Here is a 19,784-nt window from a genome sequence, read left to right as displayed (position 1 = left end):
GCGCTTCCCAGCGGAGAGGTGACGGTGGTTTCCCTTGCTGCGTCCCTTTTGCTGGGTTGCTGCGCTGTGGGAACCACCGCTTGAGGCTTCGTTTGGCTGCTGGCTGGGCTTTCTGCCTTTGGCTCGGAGGGGCTCAGAAGTCGAACATACCAGCACTCTGAAAATCCCTTATTTTGGCTGCTGATCCCTTATTTTGGAGGCTGCTGCTCCCTTATTTTCAAATCTGTAAGTTGACAGCTATGGGTAGGCGCAATCCACGGGCTGGGGTGCGAATATGCAACATTCCCCACCCCGCCTTAAAAGGGGGTGCACCAGATTGCAGGAATTTGAGGAAGGGACAGGCGGGAGGGGGAAGCAGAGAGAATAAGCGCCTGAAAACAAAGCTTTCGAAAAACACCACACGCTGGGGGCGAAGGCCGCTTTTGAAATCCACATGTCCTTTTAATGCCAGATACACTGAATTTCCCCCCAAGGTATTGTTTACAAAGGTAGCCACGTTTTACCTCTTGCCGGCAGGAAGGGGAGTTTTGGGGGTAGAGAAAAAGCGCTACCCCAAATATTAATTCTCAGAACTTTCGTCAAATTGCAGCCCGAAAGCGCTACGTGGGAAAAATCCGAACTTGCAAGGTCTCCCCCTGCCTTCGCTCGTTGTAAATCGCCTCTTGCCAAATCGAATCGACAGACGTGCACAGACACACAAACGCACACGGGGTATTTGTTTGAAGGCGGGCGCCCCAGTTTTTCGGAACAGCCTGACAGCGGCCGCTCCGCAAGAGCGGTGCGAAGCTCAAGATCGCTGTCTAACCGCAGGGCGCACGAACTCAACATGGCGCACTCCCTTAACAGAGGCAGACGAGAGAGATGGAGGGAGAGAAAAAGACGAGAGAAAGAAGTTTCTTCACTGGGACGCTTGCTCAGAAGTCAGCCCATCGACGGCTCTGCGCTATTCGCACACGGCGCTCCCACCGGGATTCCGGGGTTTAAAAACCCCTCCGAGATCCAGAAGCTTGCAGAGCCGAAGGGGCTGCACTCCTGGCGCCCGTAACAACTGGGAGTCGGGAATCCAATATGTTTCCCGCATCCCTGACCCGAGAAGAGGTCTTCCCCGTTCTCAGAAAGAGGACGCCTCTTCTACGAACAACCAACCTCTCGCACGCAGCAGGGAATGGCAATTCGCCGAGCCGCCCTCTTAAGTTCCCGGGTTTCCCGGCTCCCACCGTTCCTGACCACTTTTGCAACAGCTGGAGGCGGCTGCCAGTTCCACCCTGGTCTGGATTTAAGAGGCTTTCCCCCGCCGCTCTCAGGACAGAATGCCTCTTCCAGACAAGTGATCTTGCAAGCGATTTAATCCTTTTTGTCTTTAAGCGAGGATGCGTTGCTAGACTGCATCCGCCACCCTCGAGCAGCGATTTGGGTAGGCAGGCATCATTGTTTCTGGGCAAAAGCACCCCAGACACACAAGGGGGGGGCACGAAATTTAAGAGCAGGGGGTAATCGTGCCTCCGTGTTTGTTGCTTTTTAAAATCACGGGCGCTAGTCTCTCCCCGCAAGCTCACAAGTGCTGGTTTCGCCCCAGAGCAAAAGGGACAGGGGGGGGAAGTGGAGGGGGGAGGAAAAAACAAGAGCAGGCATTTCGGCTGCGTCTGACAAGTGCCCCCCCCCCAGGATTGAAACAACCTCATTCCTGTCTTTTTGAAAAACAGGCCCCAAAATATACATCTTATAGTTATTGGTTCAGAGGGTTCCCCCACAAATAACATCCGATAACATTCACACTCAGATATTTAATAAAGGATCTTTTGAGGTCCCCCCCCCAAACCTCTGAATATCTCTTCTTCTTTTTTGACACATCGCCCCACTCCCTCCCTGCCCCCCCCACCCCGAGATGACGGCCCGAGGTCCCATGCAGGCCAGTTTAGTGGTTCTCCACCCCAAAGCACAGTCTCTTGTTCCGTGGTCCTGTTTTCTTTTCTACCGTATCCTGGTGAAGAGGTTAAGGACCGACACGGACTCCTGAAAGGAAGGAGAAGGGGTGGTTAGTGGGCCTGCCGCGTTCCCTCTGCGACTCGTGGCCAAGGGCTTGGGACGAGAGGATGCCCGTCTGAAGGGACAGGTTACCCAAAACTGACTGTGTAGTCACCCCAACAAGGCCCCCCCAAACTTCCAAAGATTCTTTCTTTGAGGATTCATTAGCTAAAATGCCTTAGCTTGAGCTGTATAGCTGTATAACACGAAGTACCGTATTTTTAGCTTTATAAGACTCACTTTTCCCCTCCTAAAAAGTAAGGGGAAATGTGTGTGTGTCTTATGGAGCGAATGCAGGCTGCGCAGCTATCCCAGAAGCCAGAACAGCAAGAGGGATCGCTGCTTTCGCCGCGCAGCGATCCCTCTTGCTGTTCTGGCTTCTGAGATTCAGAATATTTTTTTTTCTTGTTCTCCTCCTCCAAAAACTAGGTGCGTCTTGTGGTCTGGTGCGTCTTATAGGGCGAAAAATACGGGTAGCTGAATAAACAAAGCCTTCTCTTCTTCTCAGTCCACGAAGGCGTAATAGACGGCCTTGTTTCCCTTACCTTGGTGGAGCGGGTTTTGCTGAAGACGTTCCAAAACCTCAGCGTCTCGTCCCCGGCGCCCGTCACGATAGCCTCTCCGTCGGGTGACATTGCCTGCAGAAGGGAAGGAGCGGGGTCAGCGGCAGAGCACGTCGTGGAAATCAGGCTCTCCCCCATTCAAGCCCATGAGGACTAGCACCTTAAGATTTTGGGGAACACGCCCCCCCCCGTCTGAAACCCCGGAAAGCCATTGCCAGCCAGGGCAGATGATACGGGGACAGGTGGGCACAATGCTCTGATTCTCCATAAAGCTTTTCTGCAGAGACGCATATCCCTAATCATTTTGTGAATCTAAGCTTGGCCTCATTGAGGGGCCAAGGAGCGTCTCCACCTCCATCGTTCTGCCCGGACACTGAGGTCCAGCGCCGAGGGCCTTCTGGCAGTTCCCTCACTGCGAGAAGCCAAGTTACAGGGAACCAGGCAGAGGGCCTTCTCGGTGGTGGCGCCCTCCCACCAGATGTCAAAGAGAAAAACAACTACCAGGCTTTTAGAAGACATCTGAAGGCAGCCCTGTTTAGGGAAGCTTTTAATGTTTGATGTATCACAGTATTTTAATATTCTTTTGGAAGCCGCCCAGAGTGGCTGGGGAAGCCCAGCCAGATGGGCGGGGTATAAATAATAAATTATTATTATTATTATTTCAATATCAGTAGGGAAATGAGAGTACCCCTCAACATTTTTCAAAGAAAAAAAAGCACTATATATGTATTAAATTTTCTGTACTGCAATTTAGAATACACATTTAATCTTCCTTAAAATATAAATGACTTCCCTTCTTCTCTTTCCATGGTTCATTTTGCATATCCTAAATCCCTGCATATGGGATGCAGGTGGCGCTGAGGGTTAAACCACAGAGCCTAGGACTTCGAATCCCCGCAGTGACAGGGTGAGCTCCCGTTGCTCGGTCCCTGCTCCTGCCAACCTAGCAGTTTGAAAGCACGTCAAAGCGCAAGTAGATAAATAGGTACCGCCCCGGCGGGAAGGTAAACGGCGTTTCTGTGCGCTGCTCTGGTTCGCCAGAGGCGGCTTAGTCCTGCTGGCCACATGACCCGGAAGCTGTACGCCGGCTCCCTTGGCCAGTAAAGCAAGATGAGTGCCACAACCCCAGAGCTCTGAAATCCCATCAGGTCGCTTCCTAGATCCTGTAGTGATCAGGTGGGATTGCTATGAGGAATTATAACAAACTGCTAGGTGGACAGGAGCAGGGACCGAGCAACGGGAGCTCACCCCGTCGTGGGGATCCGAACCGCCAACCTTCTGATCGGCAAGCCCTAGGCTCTGTGGTTTAACCCACAGTTTACCCTGTGCTTAATTGGTTTTGGTAGTCTAACTTTGTCCCCACGTGGGGTTTCTTGAAATGCTCAGAAGAAATCTGATTGGTTCTTACGAACACTCTGTAAAAAGTTCTTTCGTGAATAAAACGACCTGGGCCCAAGGGTGGAGACAGAGATTATTATACGGACCCTTCCCAGAGTCTTGCTGGTTCAAGCTTCTGTGTGGATTCTTATTAATCAGAGTTCAATCCTTCCCTTTGCTTTCGGAACAGATCCCTGGCAGGGAATGTTTCTGGGAAGGAGGGGGGTTGCTGCAAAGGATGGACACCCCCAGAAAAAGCTACCCAGTCTGCCTCAGATTTTGGAGCTGCTTTCGCATTCAAAATACCCCAGAACAAAGGAAAAAGAAAACAGCGAACAACAACAATGCATGCATAAGCAACAGGCCAAAAAGGCTTCCACAGAGAGGGGTTTATTTTTGGAGGGGGGGACAGTACTCACCAGGTAGAGGACTCTGTAAGAATGCCCGGTTAGCTTTGCGACTTGAGTCAAGGACGGATATTTCCAGACGAGGATTTGGTTCTGAGAGTATCCGTGAGTGCTCACCTAGAGAGAAAGAGAGAGAGAGAGAGAGAGAGAGAGAGAGAGAGATGGATGAGTATGTGGACTTAAAAATGGAAAGCGTAATGCTGTTGGGTCAACAACTCCTCGAAAGATTCCATCAACGGTGTCTCTGGAAATTTTTACACATCACCTGGGAAGACAGGCGAACTAATGCCAGTGTACTGGAAGAAGCAAAGATCGCCAGTGTCGAAGCGATGATTCTTCAACATCAACTTCGTTGGACTGGTCGTGTTGTGTGGATGCCCGATGATCGTCTTCCAAAGCAACTACTCTCTTCCAAACTTAAGAATGGAAAGCGTAATGATGATGGACAACAAAAGAGGTCTAAAGACTCTCTCAAGGCAAATCTAAAATGTAGTATAAACACCGACAACTGGGAAACACTGGCCTGCGAGCGCTCCAGTTGGTGAACAGCCTTGACCAAAGGTGTCGCGGGCTTTGAAGACACTCGAACTCAGGACAAGAGGGAGAAACGTGCTAAGAGGAAGGCACGCTTGGCAAACCCTCACTAGGATCAACTCCGGCCCGGAAACCTCTGTCCCCACTGTGGAAGGATGTGGGGATCCAGAACTGGCCTCCATAGTCACTTATGGACTCACTGCTAAAACCCTGTTTTGGAAGACAATCTTACTCGGCTACGAGGGATTGCCAAAGAAGAAAAGAAGACAGAGAAAGAGAGAGAGAGGAAGGGAGGGAGGGAGGAATATCACCAGGCTAAGACTGTGATGTTGGAAAGCAGAGGAGGAACAAGCTGTGCCGATCCCTTGTGAGGAAGCAGAGGCAGTTTTATCCTTGCGCCTGATGGGGCTGGAGCACCCCTAAAGCAGCCTGCCAAATAAAGCCGCCTAAGTTACTAGGGGGACGCGGATAGCGCAGTGGGTTAAACCACAGAGCCTAGGGCTTGCCAATCAGAAGGTCGGCGGTTCGAATCCCGGAGATGGGGTGAGCTCCCGTTGCTCAGTCCCTGCTCCTGCCAACCTAGCAGTTCGAAAGCACGTCAAAGTACAAGTAGATAAATAGGTACCACTCCGGCGGGAAGGTAAACGGCATTTCTGTGTGCTGCTCTGGTTCACCAGAAGTGGCTCAGTCCTGCTGGCCACATGACCCGGAAGCTGTACGCCGGCTCCCTCGGCCAGTAAAGCGAGATGAGCGCCGCAACCCCAGAGTTGGTCACGACTGAACCTAATGGGCAGGGGTCTCTTGACCTTAAAGTAACTAGGAAAATAAAGTGCCAGCCCTCCAGGAGACGGGCAGCCGAAGGATAGGGGGAAGCGCACAGGAGACGAGGAGTCCCTTACCAGTTCGTTGGCGTGCTTGGACCAGGCGAGGTTGCAGACTTGCGACCCGGTGTCAATGCACTGCAGAGGCTGTCCGGTCAGCGTGTTCCAGAAACGTATACAGCGGTCTGCCGTCCCGCCGCCGGAAGCCAGCAGCCCGTGCTGGTGGGGGGACCAGGCAATTGCCTTGACGGCCGCAAGGTGCTCTGTGTACTGCTGGACAGGGCTGAGGCTGGAGTGGTTCCACACGAGGAGCTGCGAGGGAGGGAGAGGGAGTCGTCACCGGCAGCCCCGTTTTTCCGGCGGGGGGTGGCAGAACTAGAGTTTTGTCTGAGACCCTCCCTGCCCGCAGACTGTCTGGCCAGAGCGGTGCATGCTCTGGTTATCTCCCACTTTGACTACTGCCCTGCGCTCTCCGTGGGGCTACCTTTGAAGGTGACCCAGAAACTACAACTAATCCAGAATGCGGCTGCTGAACTGGGGACTGGGAGCGGCCACCGAGACCACGTAACACCGATCTTGAAAGACCTACATTAGCTCCCAGTACGTTTCCAAGCACAATTCAAAGCGTTGTTGCTGACCTTGAAAGCCCTAAACGGCCCTGTACGCCTGAAGGAGCCTTTCCACCCCCATCTTCCAGCCCGGACACCGGGGTCCATCTCCGAGGGCCTTCTGGCTGTTCCCTCCCTGCGAGAAGTGAGGTTACAGGGAACCAGGCAGAGGGCCGTCTCGGTGGTGGCACCCGCCCTGTGGAACGCCCTCCCATCAAATGTCAAGGAGATAAACATCTATCTGACTTTTAGAAGACTTCTGAAGGCAGCCCTGTTTAGGGAAGCTTTTAATGTTTAATATACTATTGTATTTTAATATTCTGTTGGAAGCCGCCCAGAGTGGCTGGGGAAACCCAGACAGATGGGCAGGGTATAAATATCATCATCACCATCATCATCATCATTATCATCTATTACCCTTGCTGGTACCTTTCCTGGAAAAATCAGAGGCTCACTATGTCATGTTCCTATTGGAAGACCAGACAACACTAGAACTAGTCCTTCTGGTTGCGGACTCTTCCGGTTAGGTCGGCTAGCTCCGAAAATCCCATCATATTATTATTATTATTACCTTGTTGTCGTTCCCGCCGGACGCGAGGAGCTGATGGTCGGTCGACCACTTGAGCCCGCAGACTTCCTGCCTGTGGCCTTGGAGGCGGCGTTCGGACTGAAGGGGGGGTGTTCGGATATCTCTCTGCAGAATCATCCGGTCACGGCTGCCGGAAGAGAGTTGGTCCGCGTTCCACGCCAGGGCACCTAGAGCATTGATAATAATAATAATTTTTATTTATATCCCGCCCTCCCCAGCCGAAGCCGGGCTTAGGGCGGCTAACACAAATAAGATAGCACAGTGGTGCCCCGCAAGGCGAACGCCTCGCAAGACGAAAAACTCGCAAAACGAAAGGTTTTTTTGTTTTCGAGTTGCCTCGCAAGACGAATTTCCCTATGGGCTTGCTTCGCAAAACGAAGCTTGCCCCGCAAGCTCCGGGGACAACGGGGAGCGCAGCGCGTCTTCCCCGCTGTCCCCGGACCTCTTTTGAAGCAAGGGGCGGCGCGGAGAAGATCGCTTCTCCCCGTTGCCAGCCCCACAAGCTCCGGGGACAGAGGGGAAGGCGCAGCGCCTTCCCCTCTCTCCCCGGACCCCTTTTGAACCAAGGGGCGGCAAGGGGGAGAAGCGATCTTCTCCTCTCCGCCCCTTGCTTCAAAAGAGGGGACAGAGCGGCGCTTCCCCTCTGTCCCTGGACGGTCTCCATAGGAACGCATTGATTTTCAATGCATTCCTATAGGAAACCGTGCTTCGCAAGACAAAAAACTCACAAGAAGAAAAAACTTGCGGAACGAATTAATTTCGTCTTGCGAGGCACCACTGTACAACATTCTAAAATCATTTCATTATAAAATTAATTCAAATCAAATTGATGGCAACCATTAGGCTAAAGTTCTGTGAAGATTGCCAAAGGAGGGAGTAAGGCTGTGCCCTGGGCAAAGGCCTGGTGGAACAGGCTTTTAGGAAATCGGCGTTCCGTTTCCGCGTTCTGCTTGCCCCACTTTCGATATACGATATCTTTATTGTCATTGTCCCATGCAGAACAATGAAATTGAAAAACTACATAAAACTACTACAAAACTACATAAAACATTCAAAAACCCCTAAAAACTCTGAAACCCCATTTTAAAATACACTATACTATAGAGACCCCTTATGCTGCGTTTAGAACCAGAATTGCTTTTGCGTAGAAACTGTTTCTCAGGCGGCTAGTCCTGGTCTTTATAACCCTGTACCTTCTTTCCAGAAGGCAGAAGCTGAAAGAGATCATTTCCGGGGTGCGCACTGTCCTGCGCTATCTCTGCCGCTTTCTTATGGCGCCTGGAAGCGTAGATTTGATCCAAGGTGGGAAGAGTGCGCCCAATTATTCTCTCCGCAGTCTTTACAACCCTGGACAGCACTGTTTTTTCCCTGGCTGTGCAGCTCCCAAACCACACACACAGAAACCATACGTTAATACACTCTCCACAGTGCAATGGTAAAATGCCCTCAACAGGTCCTTTGAGAGATTGTTTTTCCGGAGGATTTCCTTACCTACTCTGGCTGTGTGCCCTTCCAGCATGGAGAGCTTCTTGCCGGCTCCGGCGTCCCAGATCTGTACAAAGCCCTTGTGGGTCCCGACCGCTACCAAGTTGCCCTGATCGGGGAGAAGGGATGCAAAGGGTGAGAACCTCCGAGAGCCGGGTGGCAAGGTTTGGAGGGCCACATTCAGTCCCGGGGCCAAAGGATCCCCTCTAATAATAATAATTTTTTATTTATACCCCGCCCTCCCCAGCCAAGACCGGGCTCAGGGCGGCTAAGAAGCAATAATAACAAGTTGATTAAAATACAATTTAAAAGATTAAGGTACAACATTAAAACAATTAGGGAGCAGTCTCATCCTAGGAGGAGAAAGGAAAAGAAAAAGGGGAAGGGAATCAAACTGATTCTGAGCCAAAGGCCAGGTGGAACAACTCTGTCTTACAGGCCCTGCGGAAAGAAATCAGATCCCGCAGGGCCCTGGTCTCAAGAGACAGAGCGTTCCAGCAGGCTGGAGCCAGTGTTGAAAAGGCCCTGGCTCTGGTTGAGGCTAATCTGACTTCCTTAGGGCCTGGCACCACTAGGGTGTTGCTCTTTATGGACCTTGAGGCTCTCCGTGGGGCATACCGGGAGAGGCGGTCCTGTAGGTACAAGGGTCCTAGGCCGTGAAGGGCTTTAAAGGTCAAAAGCAGCACCTTAAATCTGACCCTGTGCTCCACCGGGAGCCAGTGCAGCTGGAAAAGCACTGGGTGAATATGCTCCCATGGCAGAGACCCCGTGAGGAGCCTCGCTGCAGCATTCTGCACCCGCTGGAGTTTCTGGGACAGCTTCAAGGGCAGCCCCGCGTAAAGCGAATTACAGTAGTCAAGCCTGGAGGTGACCATCGCGTGGATCACTGTGGCCAAGGCAGGGCGGGAAAGGCAAGGGACCAACTGCTTGATGCGGCGAAGATGGAAAAATGTCGCCTTGGCTGCGCCTCCATGGAAAGGGAGGCGTCAAGGATTACACCTGAACTCTTAACGGAAGGCAATGGCACTAATTGGTCTAGCCTCGCCATCACAGCCCTGCCCGCCATTTGCCACCGCTGCGCTTCGGCGGAAACCCGACGGCGTACTGACCCGCTCAGACCATCCGACGGAGGTGACGGAATCGCCTTCCACGGAGAGGTCGCACAGCCGGGTCACCTTGGGAGAAAGAGAGGAGACGGGGAAGAAAGATTGAGAAAAGGAGAGGGCACTGGGAGGGAACAGAGGAGAGGCCATTGACTTCGTGGGCCTCCTACAAGCAGCCTTGTCCCCAGCAAGGAAGCATAAGACCGTAATAATAACAACAAGAGTCTCATTATACATAAGAGCAATGGCCCACCAATTGCTAAAGGTAAAGGTAAAGGGACCCCTGACCATTAGGTCCAGTCGTGGCCGACTCTGGAGTTGCGGCGCTCATCTCGCTTTATTGGCCGAGGCAGCCGGCGTACAGCTTCCGGGTCATGTGGCCAGCAGGACTAAGCCGCTTCTGGCGAACCAGAGCAGCACACAGAAATGCCGTTTACCTTCCCGCCGGAGTGGTACCAATTATCTTGCACTTTGAGGTGCTTTCAAACTGCTAGGTTGGCAGGAGCAGGGACAGAGCAACGGGAGCTCACCCCGTCATTGCGGGGATTCGAACCGCCAACCTTCTGATCGGCAAGTCCTAGGCTCTGTGGTTTACCCCACAGCTCCACCCACGTCTCCACCAACGGCTAGAAATGCCTTTTTTCTTTATTTTGGAAAATTAAAAAGGGGAAGAACACTTTTGTGCCTATGTATGTAACCCAAGTTATCACTGTATACGGTGGTACCTTGTATTTATATAATTGTATTTCAGTTCAACATTTACTTTGATAAAATACATATTTTGTGATGTGCAAGTGGCTTGAGATACCTTATTAGGTCCATAAATCACCATATAGCATAGATTCAACACAAAAAGCAGCAACAATTTGTTGTGGACAAAGGACAGTTGGGCATATAAAGGGCCCCATTACCTTCAGTAGCTTAGGGCCTCAGCAAACCTAAATCCGGCCCTGTTCGTGACGTAAGAAAATAAAGACTTTACCTGGCTGGTACAGGCACTCCACAGGTAGACACAGGTCCCGAGGCCGACGCTGAGAACGTTAAGGGACGACCAGTCGACCAGGTTTAGGTAGAAGTCGTCCTGAAGTTCCGGGGCATCCAACACTTTGAATGGGATCTTGGAGATTTTCCTCGTGGGCTTCCGAGGAGACCGTAGCAGCTTTTGGCTGTTTCGGCCGCGTGGGAAATTGGGGAAGAGGAAGAAGGAGGAGGTGTGAAGAGGGAGGAAGCACCATTATTCCCTCCAAACAGGGTGGATTTGATTTAAATCAAATCGATCCAAATCAAATCGGCCTAAATCATTTTCTCTTTCAAACCGGGCGGCTGCAGAGTTGGTGCTATATACACCGCTAAGCCACAGTCATGTGGCCAGCAGGACTAAGCCGCTTCTGGCGAACCAGAGCAGCGCACGGAAACGCCGTTTACCTTCCCGCCGGAGTGGTACCTATTGATCTACTTGCACTTTGAGGTGCTTTCAAACTGCTAGGTGGGCAGGAGCAGGGACGGAGCAACGGGAGCTCACCCCGTCATTGCGGGGATTCGATCTGCCAACCTTCTGATCAGCAAGCCCTAGGCTCTGTAGTTTAACCCACAGCGCCACCCGCATCCCTTGGGATAGTTCCTAGGAAAGCTCAATTAGAAAGGGAACCTACTTAAGGACTCTATACAGGCTCTTGGGTACCCCATTAAGGGAAAAGGAGTATTTTTCTTATAACATCCCCTGCAGGAAAACCTTCGCCCAGCATTGTTGTGTTTCCAAAAACACTTCGCTAAAAAAGGGAGCCCAACCTTTTGTTGCTGACGGGCGAAAGAGAATAGGGGGAGACCTCATTGCCGTCGTCCGGGCTGGAGCGTTTCGTGGTGAGGGAGTACTGGACGGGCGAGAAGGCAGCACACACATTAAACCCAACATAAAGCTCAAACTGTTCTAAAGGAATAAAAAATCCATATTATTAAACAGGCAGCGCTAAGGCATCGCACCCACAGAAGGGAACCACAGATTATTAAATTCCAAAACCCTGGCGGAAAAGGAATTTATTTTCTTTTTTTGGGGCCTGGCGCCTATAAAGATATGAGGGCAACCATAGCGTGCCTCCCCAGGGATGGCTTTCTGCAAGCAGGGAGCCACCACTGAGAAGGCCCTGTAGATACCCTACGCACCTCCATTGAGCAGCCCACGAAGGGCCTTGAGTGATGAGCAAAGGGTTCAATAATAACAACAACAACAACAACAACAACAGCAACAACAACACCGGTCTTGAAAGACCTACATTGGCTCCCAGTACGTTTCCGAGCACAATTCAAAGTGTTGGCGCTGACCTTGAAAGCCCTAAACAGCCCAGTATACCTGAAGGAGGTTGACATCACATATGGTGACTGGGAGCGGCTGCCGAGACCACATAACACCGGTCCCGAAAGACCTACATTGGCTCCCAGTACGTTTCCGAGCACAATTCAAAGTGCTGGTGTTGACCTTCAAAGCCCTAAACGGCCCAGTAGACCTGAAGGAGCGTCTCCACCCCCATCGTTCTGCCCGGACGCTGGGGTCCAGCGCCAAGGGCCTTCTGGCGGTTCCCTCATTGCGAGAAGCAATGATGTCAACCTGCGTACATAGGCTGAAGTGGATGGATTTATATGGGAAGGAGGGAGAGGGTGCCTGGAGGATATATACACTGCATGAAACTTGTCATTTCTTTGGACTTGCTGTGGACTTGATCACGCAAGTGCCTTCTGCTATCCGGAGAGCAGAATAAACTCTTTCTTGGAATCAACCTCGGTGTCGTTTGACTTCCTTCCTCCTGTCCCAGAGCAACGCAGACCCAATCCGTGAACTCCAATAAGGCTACATGTCATGTCTAGAAGTGTACACTGGACTGCCTGGGAGTATTTTCGACCGAAGGGTGAGCCCCTTGAGAGTCAGCGGACGAAATGAAGAAAACTAATACCGTGAAAAGGCTCTTTTTTTCCGGCGTGGAGGGCTGGAGCCTCCTGTCTTCCGTCTGCGGGTCTTGCACCTTCTCGATCCCGGCCCCCAAGAGCTCGTTCTTTAGCAAGGCTGAGTACGCAAGGCCATCTGCGGGGTTGAGAGAAGCGGGGGACCTTGAAGTCAAGCCTCGTTTAAAATAAAAATAAAAACACAAATGCAAGGCCTTTTCCTTGCTTAAAGAGGCTTTTTAAACCACCATAATCTGGGCACAAGGGTATACGTTTACGCGACAAAAGCATTTGCTATTGCAAAGAATCAGGGTGAATAAAAATCAATGCTTTTTAAATAATAATAATAATCAGATTTTCTTTATTTAAATCGGATTTTTTAAAAATTCAAATCAGATTTTTTTTTATCTGAATAGGATTTTTAAAATAAAATGCTTTTGGAGGAAAAATCTTTCTGAAAATTTTCTATTTAAGTTCCATTGTAGTCCAACAATCAAAGAGGGGTGATAATCTCCTTCCTCAAGTCTTTATAAAGAGGGCAAGCCACAAGGGCATGCGCCACCGATTCGGGACTGCCGTCTCCGCAGGGAAAGAAGAGTTTTTCGTGTGGGATCTGTTGGAATCGAGTCCAGCCGAGGGCAAGACATTCAATCTTGCGAGGGTAAAATCACATCTATATTTTGGAATTTTATGCAGATAGGGTGCCAGAGAGTCGAAAGGGGAAGGTGGAAAATAGTTACAACCGCAGCAAACAGGAGTACCGGGTAGATGAGGAGAGGCAGAATAAAGAGATAGTCTTTTGCAGGGTGGGCTGGTGGTGAACCGGCAAGGACTCTTTATAGACACTAAGAAATCTATTATGGCATAACCTGATGACATGGACTGCAGCGTGTGAAAGCTAAGCCAAAACAACACGGCAGTTATTTTGCTTCGAGGGACCCTCTTCCTTTCGCTGAACAGAAATAAACCTTGCAGTCTACCCAAACACAGAAAACAGAGGCATAATAATAATAATAATAAATAATAGTAATAATAATAATTTTTAAGAGGTCTACCTTTGCCATTGTCTGAAGTCGCGTCCTTTGCTTTTCTGTTTTGACTCGGGGACTTTTCGTTTTCCTGCGAAGCGTAGAAAAAGAGCGCTTGTCTGATAGTGCAAATCATTTTTCTGGGGTTGCGACGCTCATCTCTCTTTACTGGCCGAGGGAGCCGGCGTACAGCTTCCAGGGCAGCGCACGGAAACGCCGTTTACCTTCCCGCCTGAGTGGTACCTATTTATCTACTTGCACTTTGACGTGCTTTCGAACTGCTAGGTTGGCAGGAGCAGGGACTGAGCGACGGGAGCTCACCCCGTCATTGCGGGGATTTGAACCGCCGACCTTCTGATCGGCAAGCCCTAGGCTCTGTGGTTTAACCCACAGCGCCACCCGTGTCCCTAATCAATCAATGTACGGTACTATAAAATAAATAAGATAGTATCTGGAACGGATTAAGTTTGAGAACCAAGGTATCACTGTAAAAAAAACAAACCCCGAAAAACCAGCCACGGGCGCTCTCTTGTGACGCTCACGTTTATCCTGTGGAAACTGATGCTCCAATTTGCCCCGGCTCGGGATGGGATGAACCTGTCGCCGTGCTTGCTGGGAGACGACACGGGGGAATTCGAAGGCGTCAGGGTCCTCCTCATGTCGGCAACCTGCAATTTGTGGGTGGCGGGGCGAGAAATCAGGCAACAGAGAAACACGCCCCCGTCATCAGAAGAGAGACGGTTGTCGTTTCAACTTTGAACGGGGTTTCTTAAACTTTTAGATTTACTGCTTTTCTAACCCATACACCCCCCGCCTGCCCTCTAAGAAACGCAAACTAGTAGGCAGAGTTCTATCCCTTTTCCTCCGCTCTGTGGCCCCCAGGGTGGATAAAAACCAATGATTTTTTTTTTTTGTTTTAAATTGATTTTTTTTTCCAAAAATCAGATTTTTTGGAAGGAAAAATCTTTCTAAAGATTTTCTGTTTCAGTTACTTTACAGTCCAAAGGCCATTCATCAGGAAATAAGATTTTGTTTGTGTGCTAAACTCAGTTGTTGTTTTTTTATTGTTTAACCACATCCATTAACAAACATGGATACATATGCTATAACGTTATTGTTTCAATTAAATAAATAGTTTAAATTGTTGTTAAGGAAATAATTATACAGCAGAAAAGCTGTCCAAATATAAACACTTAACTTATTAAACCTCACAATGATTTCATAATTATCTGTCTTATGTATGCCTAATATTACAACCAAATCACTAATTTCTGATATAACTGTAAAAACTACTCTGAAAATTTATCATTCCAAAAACGAATCCTTCATCTGGTCTGTAAATCTTAAGTTTATACCAGCAAGAATGAATCTTTCTGCAAAAAATGTTTTTTAATGACTACTAGCGTTTTAAATTCAAACATACCATATCGTGGTTACTGCCATTATGCCAATTTAGGAACTGGATGGACTTTATTTCCTGACCATCCATTGGACTTTGATTTCTCAGGACGTGTTCTGATTGCATATGATGTTTTGGTCTACGGGATTACACACTGCGATATATTATATGTTGAATTGTGTTTGAAACAGAAGTTACATAGCCCAAAAACAGCCCGTTAGGTTGTGTGTCTTGTTACCAGGATTGCATTTTACGTAACCTACGGTTTAGTATTTTGAATTCTGGTGCTGGAGGAGACTCTTGAGAGTCCCATGGACTGCAAGAAGACCCAACCTCTCCATTCGGAAGGAAATCAGCCCTGAGTGCTCACTGGAAGGACAGATCCTGAAGCTGAGGCTCCAAGACTTTGGCCACCTCATGAGAAGAGAAGACTCCCTGGAAAAGACCCTGGTGTTGGGGAAGATGGAGGGCACAAGGAGAAGGGGGCGACAGAGGACGAGATGGTGGGACGGTGTTCTCGAAGCTATAATCATGAGTTTGGCCAAACTGCGGGAGGCAGTGGAAGACAGGAATGCCTGGCGTGCTCTGGTCCAGGGGGTCACGAAGAGGCGGACACGACTAAACGACAACAACACGGTTTAGTAGTGTTTTGCAAGACTTACACAAGGCATCATGTTTTCATTCTGGATGTTGATTTGGCGGAGAAGACGTCTTTCGTAGTCTTGATCCATGGTGGAAGCGGTCAAGGGGCGCGGGGGGCAGGAGAGAGGGGAACTCAAGTGCCTTATTACAGCCTCACGGCCTGATGTTCATGGAGAGCAGGGGGTCCAGGGTGTGCTGGGGAGGGGAGAGGAAAAAGGAAGGAGCACATAAAGGCAGCAGTTTGGGACCCCCAGGGGTCATCCAGTCCAACCCCCCTTGAAATGCAGGAATCTCAGCTAAAGCATCCATGACAGATGGCCACCCAACGTCTGCTTAAAAACCTCCAAGGAAGGAGAGTCCATAACCTTCCAAGGGAGACCTAGGATTGTAGAGCCGGAAAGGAACCCATACGTCCAGTGATCTACCTGTTGGACATGCCTGGTCTAAAGAAAGAATAAATCGTATAAGTCAGAAAATAGAGGAGGTGGCAGCTTGTCGCAGCCTCCACTAAAGCCATACCCTGGGGGCATTTTCCTGGGCTGGGGAATTACGGGGTCCTATCCTCTGTAGCTGGGACGCGGGTGGCGCTGTGGGTTAAACCACAGAGCCTGGGACTTGCCGATCAGAAGGTTGGCGGTTCGAATCCCCGCAATGACAGGGTGAGCTCCCGTTGCTCGGTCCCTGCTCCTGCCAACCTAGCAGTTCAAAGCACAACAGCACAAGTAGATAAATAGGTAAACGGAAAGGTAAACGGCGTTTCCGTGCGCTGCTCTGGTTCGCCAGAAGCGGCTTAGTCCTGCTGGCCAAATACCCGGAAGCTATACGCCGGATCCATCGGCCAGTAAAGCGAGATGAGCGCCGCAACCCCAGAGTCGGCCACGACTGGACCTATCGGTCAGGGGTCCCTTTACCTTTATCCTCTGAGGCAGGAATACTTTGAACCCAATGAATGGCACGGGGGGGGGGCGCTTTAAATGGACTATGGGTAGGGAAATAAATGGGAAGGGGGCAGCAGCAGCAGCCCCCCACTCTCAACTTCCTAACTCCAGCTGCTATCCGTTGTTGATAACCTCCCATTGCATTAAAGCACAGAACCCCACAATTCCCCTTTTTGCGGGGGGGGGGGGACACACACAGATCAGACCCTCGCCACGAAAGAAATGGAGGTTCGCTGGTCTATAGATGGGGGGTAATTAATAGGAAGGAAAGGAACCTCCAACTTCCCTATGAAGTCACCCCCAAAATGAAACACTTGCCTGCTGCAATAAAGTCTCCCCCCCAGCTCTTCCACTTTTATGTTAAAGTAAAGGAAGGCCCCCCCCTTTGCTAATGCAACTGGGTGACCCACCTGCCTCCCTCCAGCAGACAGCCCCCCCCAATACTAAGCCTTAGTATTTTGTTACCTTAAAGCACAGACTTCGCCCCCCGTTGCAGGGGAAGAAAATAGGAAACAGGTAAAAGGAGACACGAGTCCCTCTTTTAACGGAGAGAAATAAAATTGGGGAGTGAGCACCCCCCCAAAAAAAACCCCCAACCCACTGAATTCCCAATTATGTCCAGTCTCCCACAAAAGAGCGACCGCGATAACAGAACTCCCACTCCCCTTAAACGAAGCCCCATATGAAAGGGGTGCAATGTTTTCCTGGCTCCCCCTTCATCATCCGTTCACCCAAGTGTGCCCCCCAACTCTAGCCTGCCTCCACCCCCACCCCACCCCGTACAAAAGATACCTCAATAGTACTCCTCTCAATTGCTTTAAAGCAAGGCTCGCCCCCCCCCATTAATAGCTTATCCGTCACATGAAAGGGAGGGGAGAGGGGAGGACTCCATTGCCCCCCCCCATTGCTGCCCCATCTCTCCAGGGAGTCATCCCCCCCATAACAGACCTCTTCTATTGTATTCAATCACAGGCTCTCAATCCCTGGTTTGGGAAATTTGAGTGGTCTTCAAATCTGCCCCCCTCCCCCCAAAAAAATCCCAGACCTTCACCTCACCCACTCAGCTCCACCCCACCCTTCCCATGACAGAAAAGGCAGGGAGGGGCCCTTTAATCGACACCCCCACCCCATTTCCTTCTCATCCACTCACCTAATTAGTTCCTCCATCGCTCTCCGGAAGACACCTCCACATTATTATTATTAATAATAAAATTTATTACAGCCCCCCCAAATTAAAGCACAGGTTCAGCCTCCCCAATTTATTACAGCCCCCCCCCGGCACCCCAATTAAAACACAGGCTCACCCTATGCAACTCTGCTATGAGAAACCGGGGGCGGGGGGGGGGACGGACACACGGACATCTCCCCCCCCACTCCAACCAACCATCTCCTCACCCAATTAGCAACCCCCCAAAAAAAACCACACACACACACCAGGGGACACCCCCAATAACATAGCGCCCCCTGTATTAAATCACACCCCAAACTCTGCAGCTGGAAATGGGGTGGGGGGAATAAATGGAAATTCCCACCCCCTTCCTTCTCCACCTCTGCAACCCCCCCCAAAAAAAACACCCCTCCCTACTTATTTAAAGGATTCCCCCCCAAAAAAAATTATAGGAAGGTATGGAGGGGGGGCTGCCTTGTGATTCACCCCCCACCCTCTTCCCTCTGAAGTTTCTCACCCCATAGACCACCCCACCAAAAAATACACCCCTCCCCACTGATTTAAAGCACCCCCCCCCAATTACAGGAAAGTGGGTATTGAGGGAGGGGGGACTGCCTTGCAATTTTGTAATTCACCCCCCCCCCAGTATTAAAGCACACCCCAAACCCTGCAACTGGAAATGGGGTGGGGGGAATAAATGGAAATTCCCACCCCCCTTCCTTCTCCATCTCTGCAACCCACCCCTCAAAAAAATAACACCCCATCCGACTTATTTAAAGCCCCCCCTCATTACAGGAAAGCACTGAAGGAGAGGGGGGACTGCCTTGTAATTCACCCCCCAACCTCTTCCCTCTGAAGCTTCTCACCCCATAGAGGGAGGGGGACTGCCTTGTAATTCACCCCACACCCTCTTCCCTCTGAAGCTTCTCACCCCATAGAGGGAGGGGGACTGCCTTGTAATTCACCCCCCAACCTCTTCCCTCTGAAGCTTCTCACCCCATAGAGGGAGGGGGACTGCCTTGTAATTCACCCCACACCCTCTTCCCTCTGAAGCTTCTCACCCCATAGACCACCCCCCAAAAATAACACCCCTCCCCACTGGTTTAAAGCCCCCCCCCTTAACAGGAAAGCACTGAAGGAGAGGGGGGACTGCCTTGTAATTCACCCCCCACTCTCTTCCCTCTGAAGCTTCTCACCCCATAGACCACCTCCCAAAAAATAACACCCCTCCCCACTGATTTAAAGCGCCCCCCCCATTACAGGAAAGCATTGAAGGAGAGGGGGGGCTGGCTTGTAATTCACCCCCACCCTCTTCCCTCTGAAGCTTCTCACCCCATAGACCACCCCCCAAAAAATAACACCCCTCCCCACTGATTTAAAGCACCCCCCCCAATTACAGGAAAGCACTGAAGGAGAGGGGGGGCTGGCTTGTAATTCACCCCCACCCTCTTCCCTCTGAAGCTTCTCACCCCATAGACCACCCCCCCAAAAATAACACCCCTCCCCACTGATTTAAAGCGGCCCCCCCCATTACAGGAAAGCATTGAAGGAGAGGGGGAGCTGCCTTGTAATTCACCCCCCAAAGAAAACCCTCCCCACTGATTTAAAGCCCTCTTCCCTCTGAAGCTTCTCACCCCATAGACCACCCCCCAAAAAACACCCCTCCCCATTGATTTAACCCCCCCCCCAATTACAGGAAAGCATTGAAGGAGAGGGGGGGCTGCTTTGCAATTCACCCCCCACCCTCTTCCCTCTGAAGCTTCTCACCCCATAGACCACCCCCCCATTCAAAAATAAGGTTCCCTCCCTGGGGGGGGCGTACCCCCCCCATAACCAATTGCATTAAAAATAGGCTCTTTTCTTTCCCCCCCCCTTCCCATTCTGTTGCTGAAAATTATGGGGGGGGGGTTTCCTCTTCCCAACCCCCCCCTGAAAGTGGGGGGAGGGGGAAAGGGGGGCTGGGAGCCCCTTAATTGAACCCGCCCCCCCCCCCCCAGGTTCTCACCTGCCTTCATCCAGAGCCTTCCAATATGGCGTCGGTCTTGCTCCCTTCTGGCCTCGGCCCCGCCCACTCCTGACGCGCCGCCCCGCCCACCGCGTCTCTCTCTATGTCTCTCAGCGAGCCCGGCGCGCGGGGCATCACGGGAGACCGGGCGCGCCGCG

General features: G+C 50.9%; 1 protein-coding gene across 2 annotated transcripts; it reads right to left on the bottom strand.

Annotated features, from left to right (window-relative positions):
- Nucleotides 1-417: 417 nt before the first annotated feature.
- FZR1 (fizzy and cell division cycle 20 related 1) lies at nucleotides 418-19,774 on the bottom strand. Of its 2 annotated transcripts, none has more exons than XM_082206482.1 (14): nucleotides 19,627-19,774; nucleotides 15,536-15,710; nucleotides 14,017-14,142; nucleotides 13,502-13,565; nucleotides 12,458-12,585; nucleotides 11,301-11,383; nucleotides 10,495-10,678; nucleotides 9,519-9,584; nucleotides 8,416-8,518; nucleotides 6,907-7,091; nucleotides 5,806-6,039; nucleotides 4,385-4,489; nucleotides 2,571-2,663; nucleotides 418-2,013 (listed from the first exon to the last, which is right to left on the bottom strand). In XM_082206482.1, exons 2-14 carry the CDS (start codon nucleotides 15,602-15,604, stop codon nucleotides 1,972-1,974), a joined length of 1,482 nt encoding a protein of 493 aa, XP_082062608.1. In that variant the 5' UTR covers nucleotides 15,605-15,710; nucleotides 19,627-19,774; the 3' UTR covers nucleotides 418-1,971. The 2 variants fall into 2 exon arrangements, with proteins under 2 accessions (XP_082062608.1, XP_082062609.1); XM_082206483.1 differs by having other exon boundaries at nucleotides 19,631-19,686.
- Between the last annotated feature and the right edge of the window lie 10 nt (nucleotides 19,775-19,784).

Source organism: Podarcis vaucheri (genome assembly GCF_965113315.1).
Source record: "Podarcis vaucheri genome assembly, chromosome: 18".
Classification (NCBI taxonomy): Eukaryota; Metazoa; Chordata; class Lepidosauria; order Squamata; family Lacertidae; genus Podarcis; species Podarcis vaucheri.
This window is presented reverse-complemented; position numbering and strand designations above follow the sequence as displayed.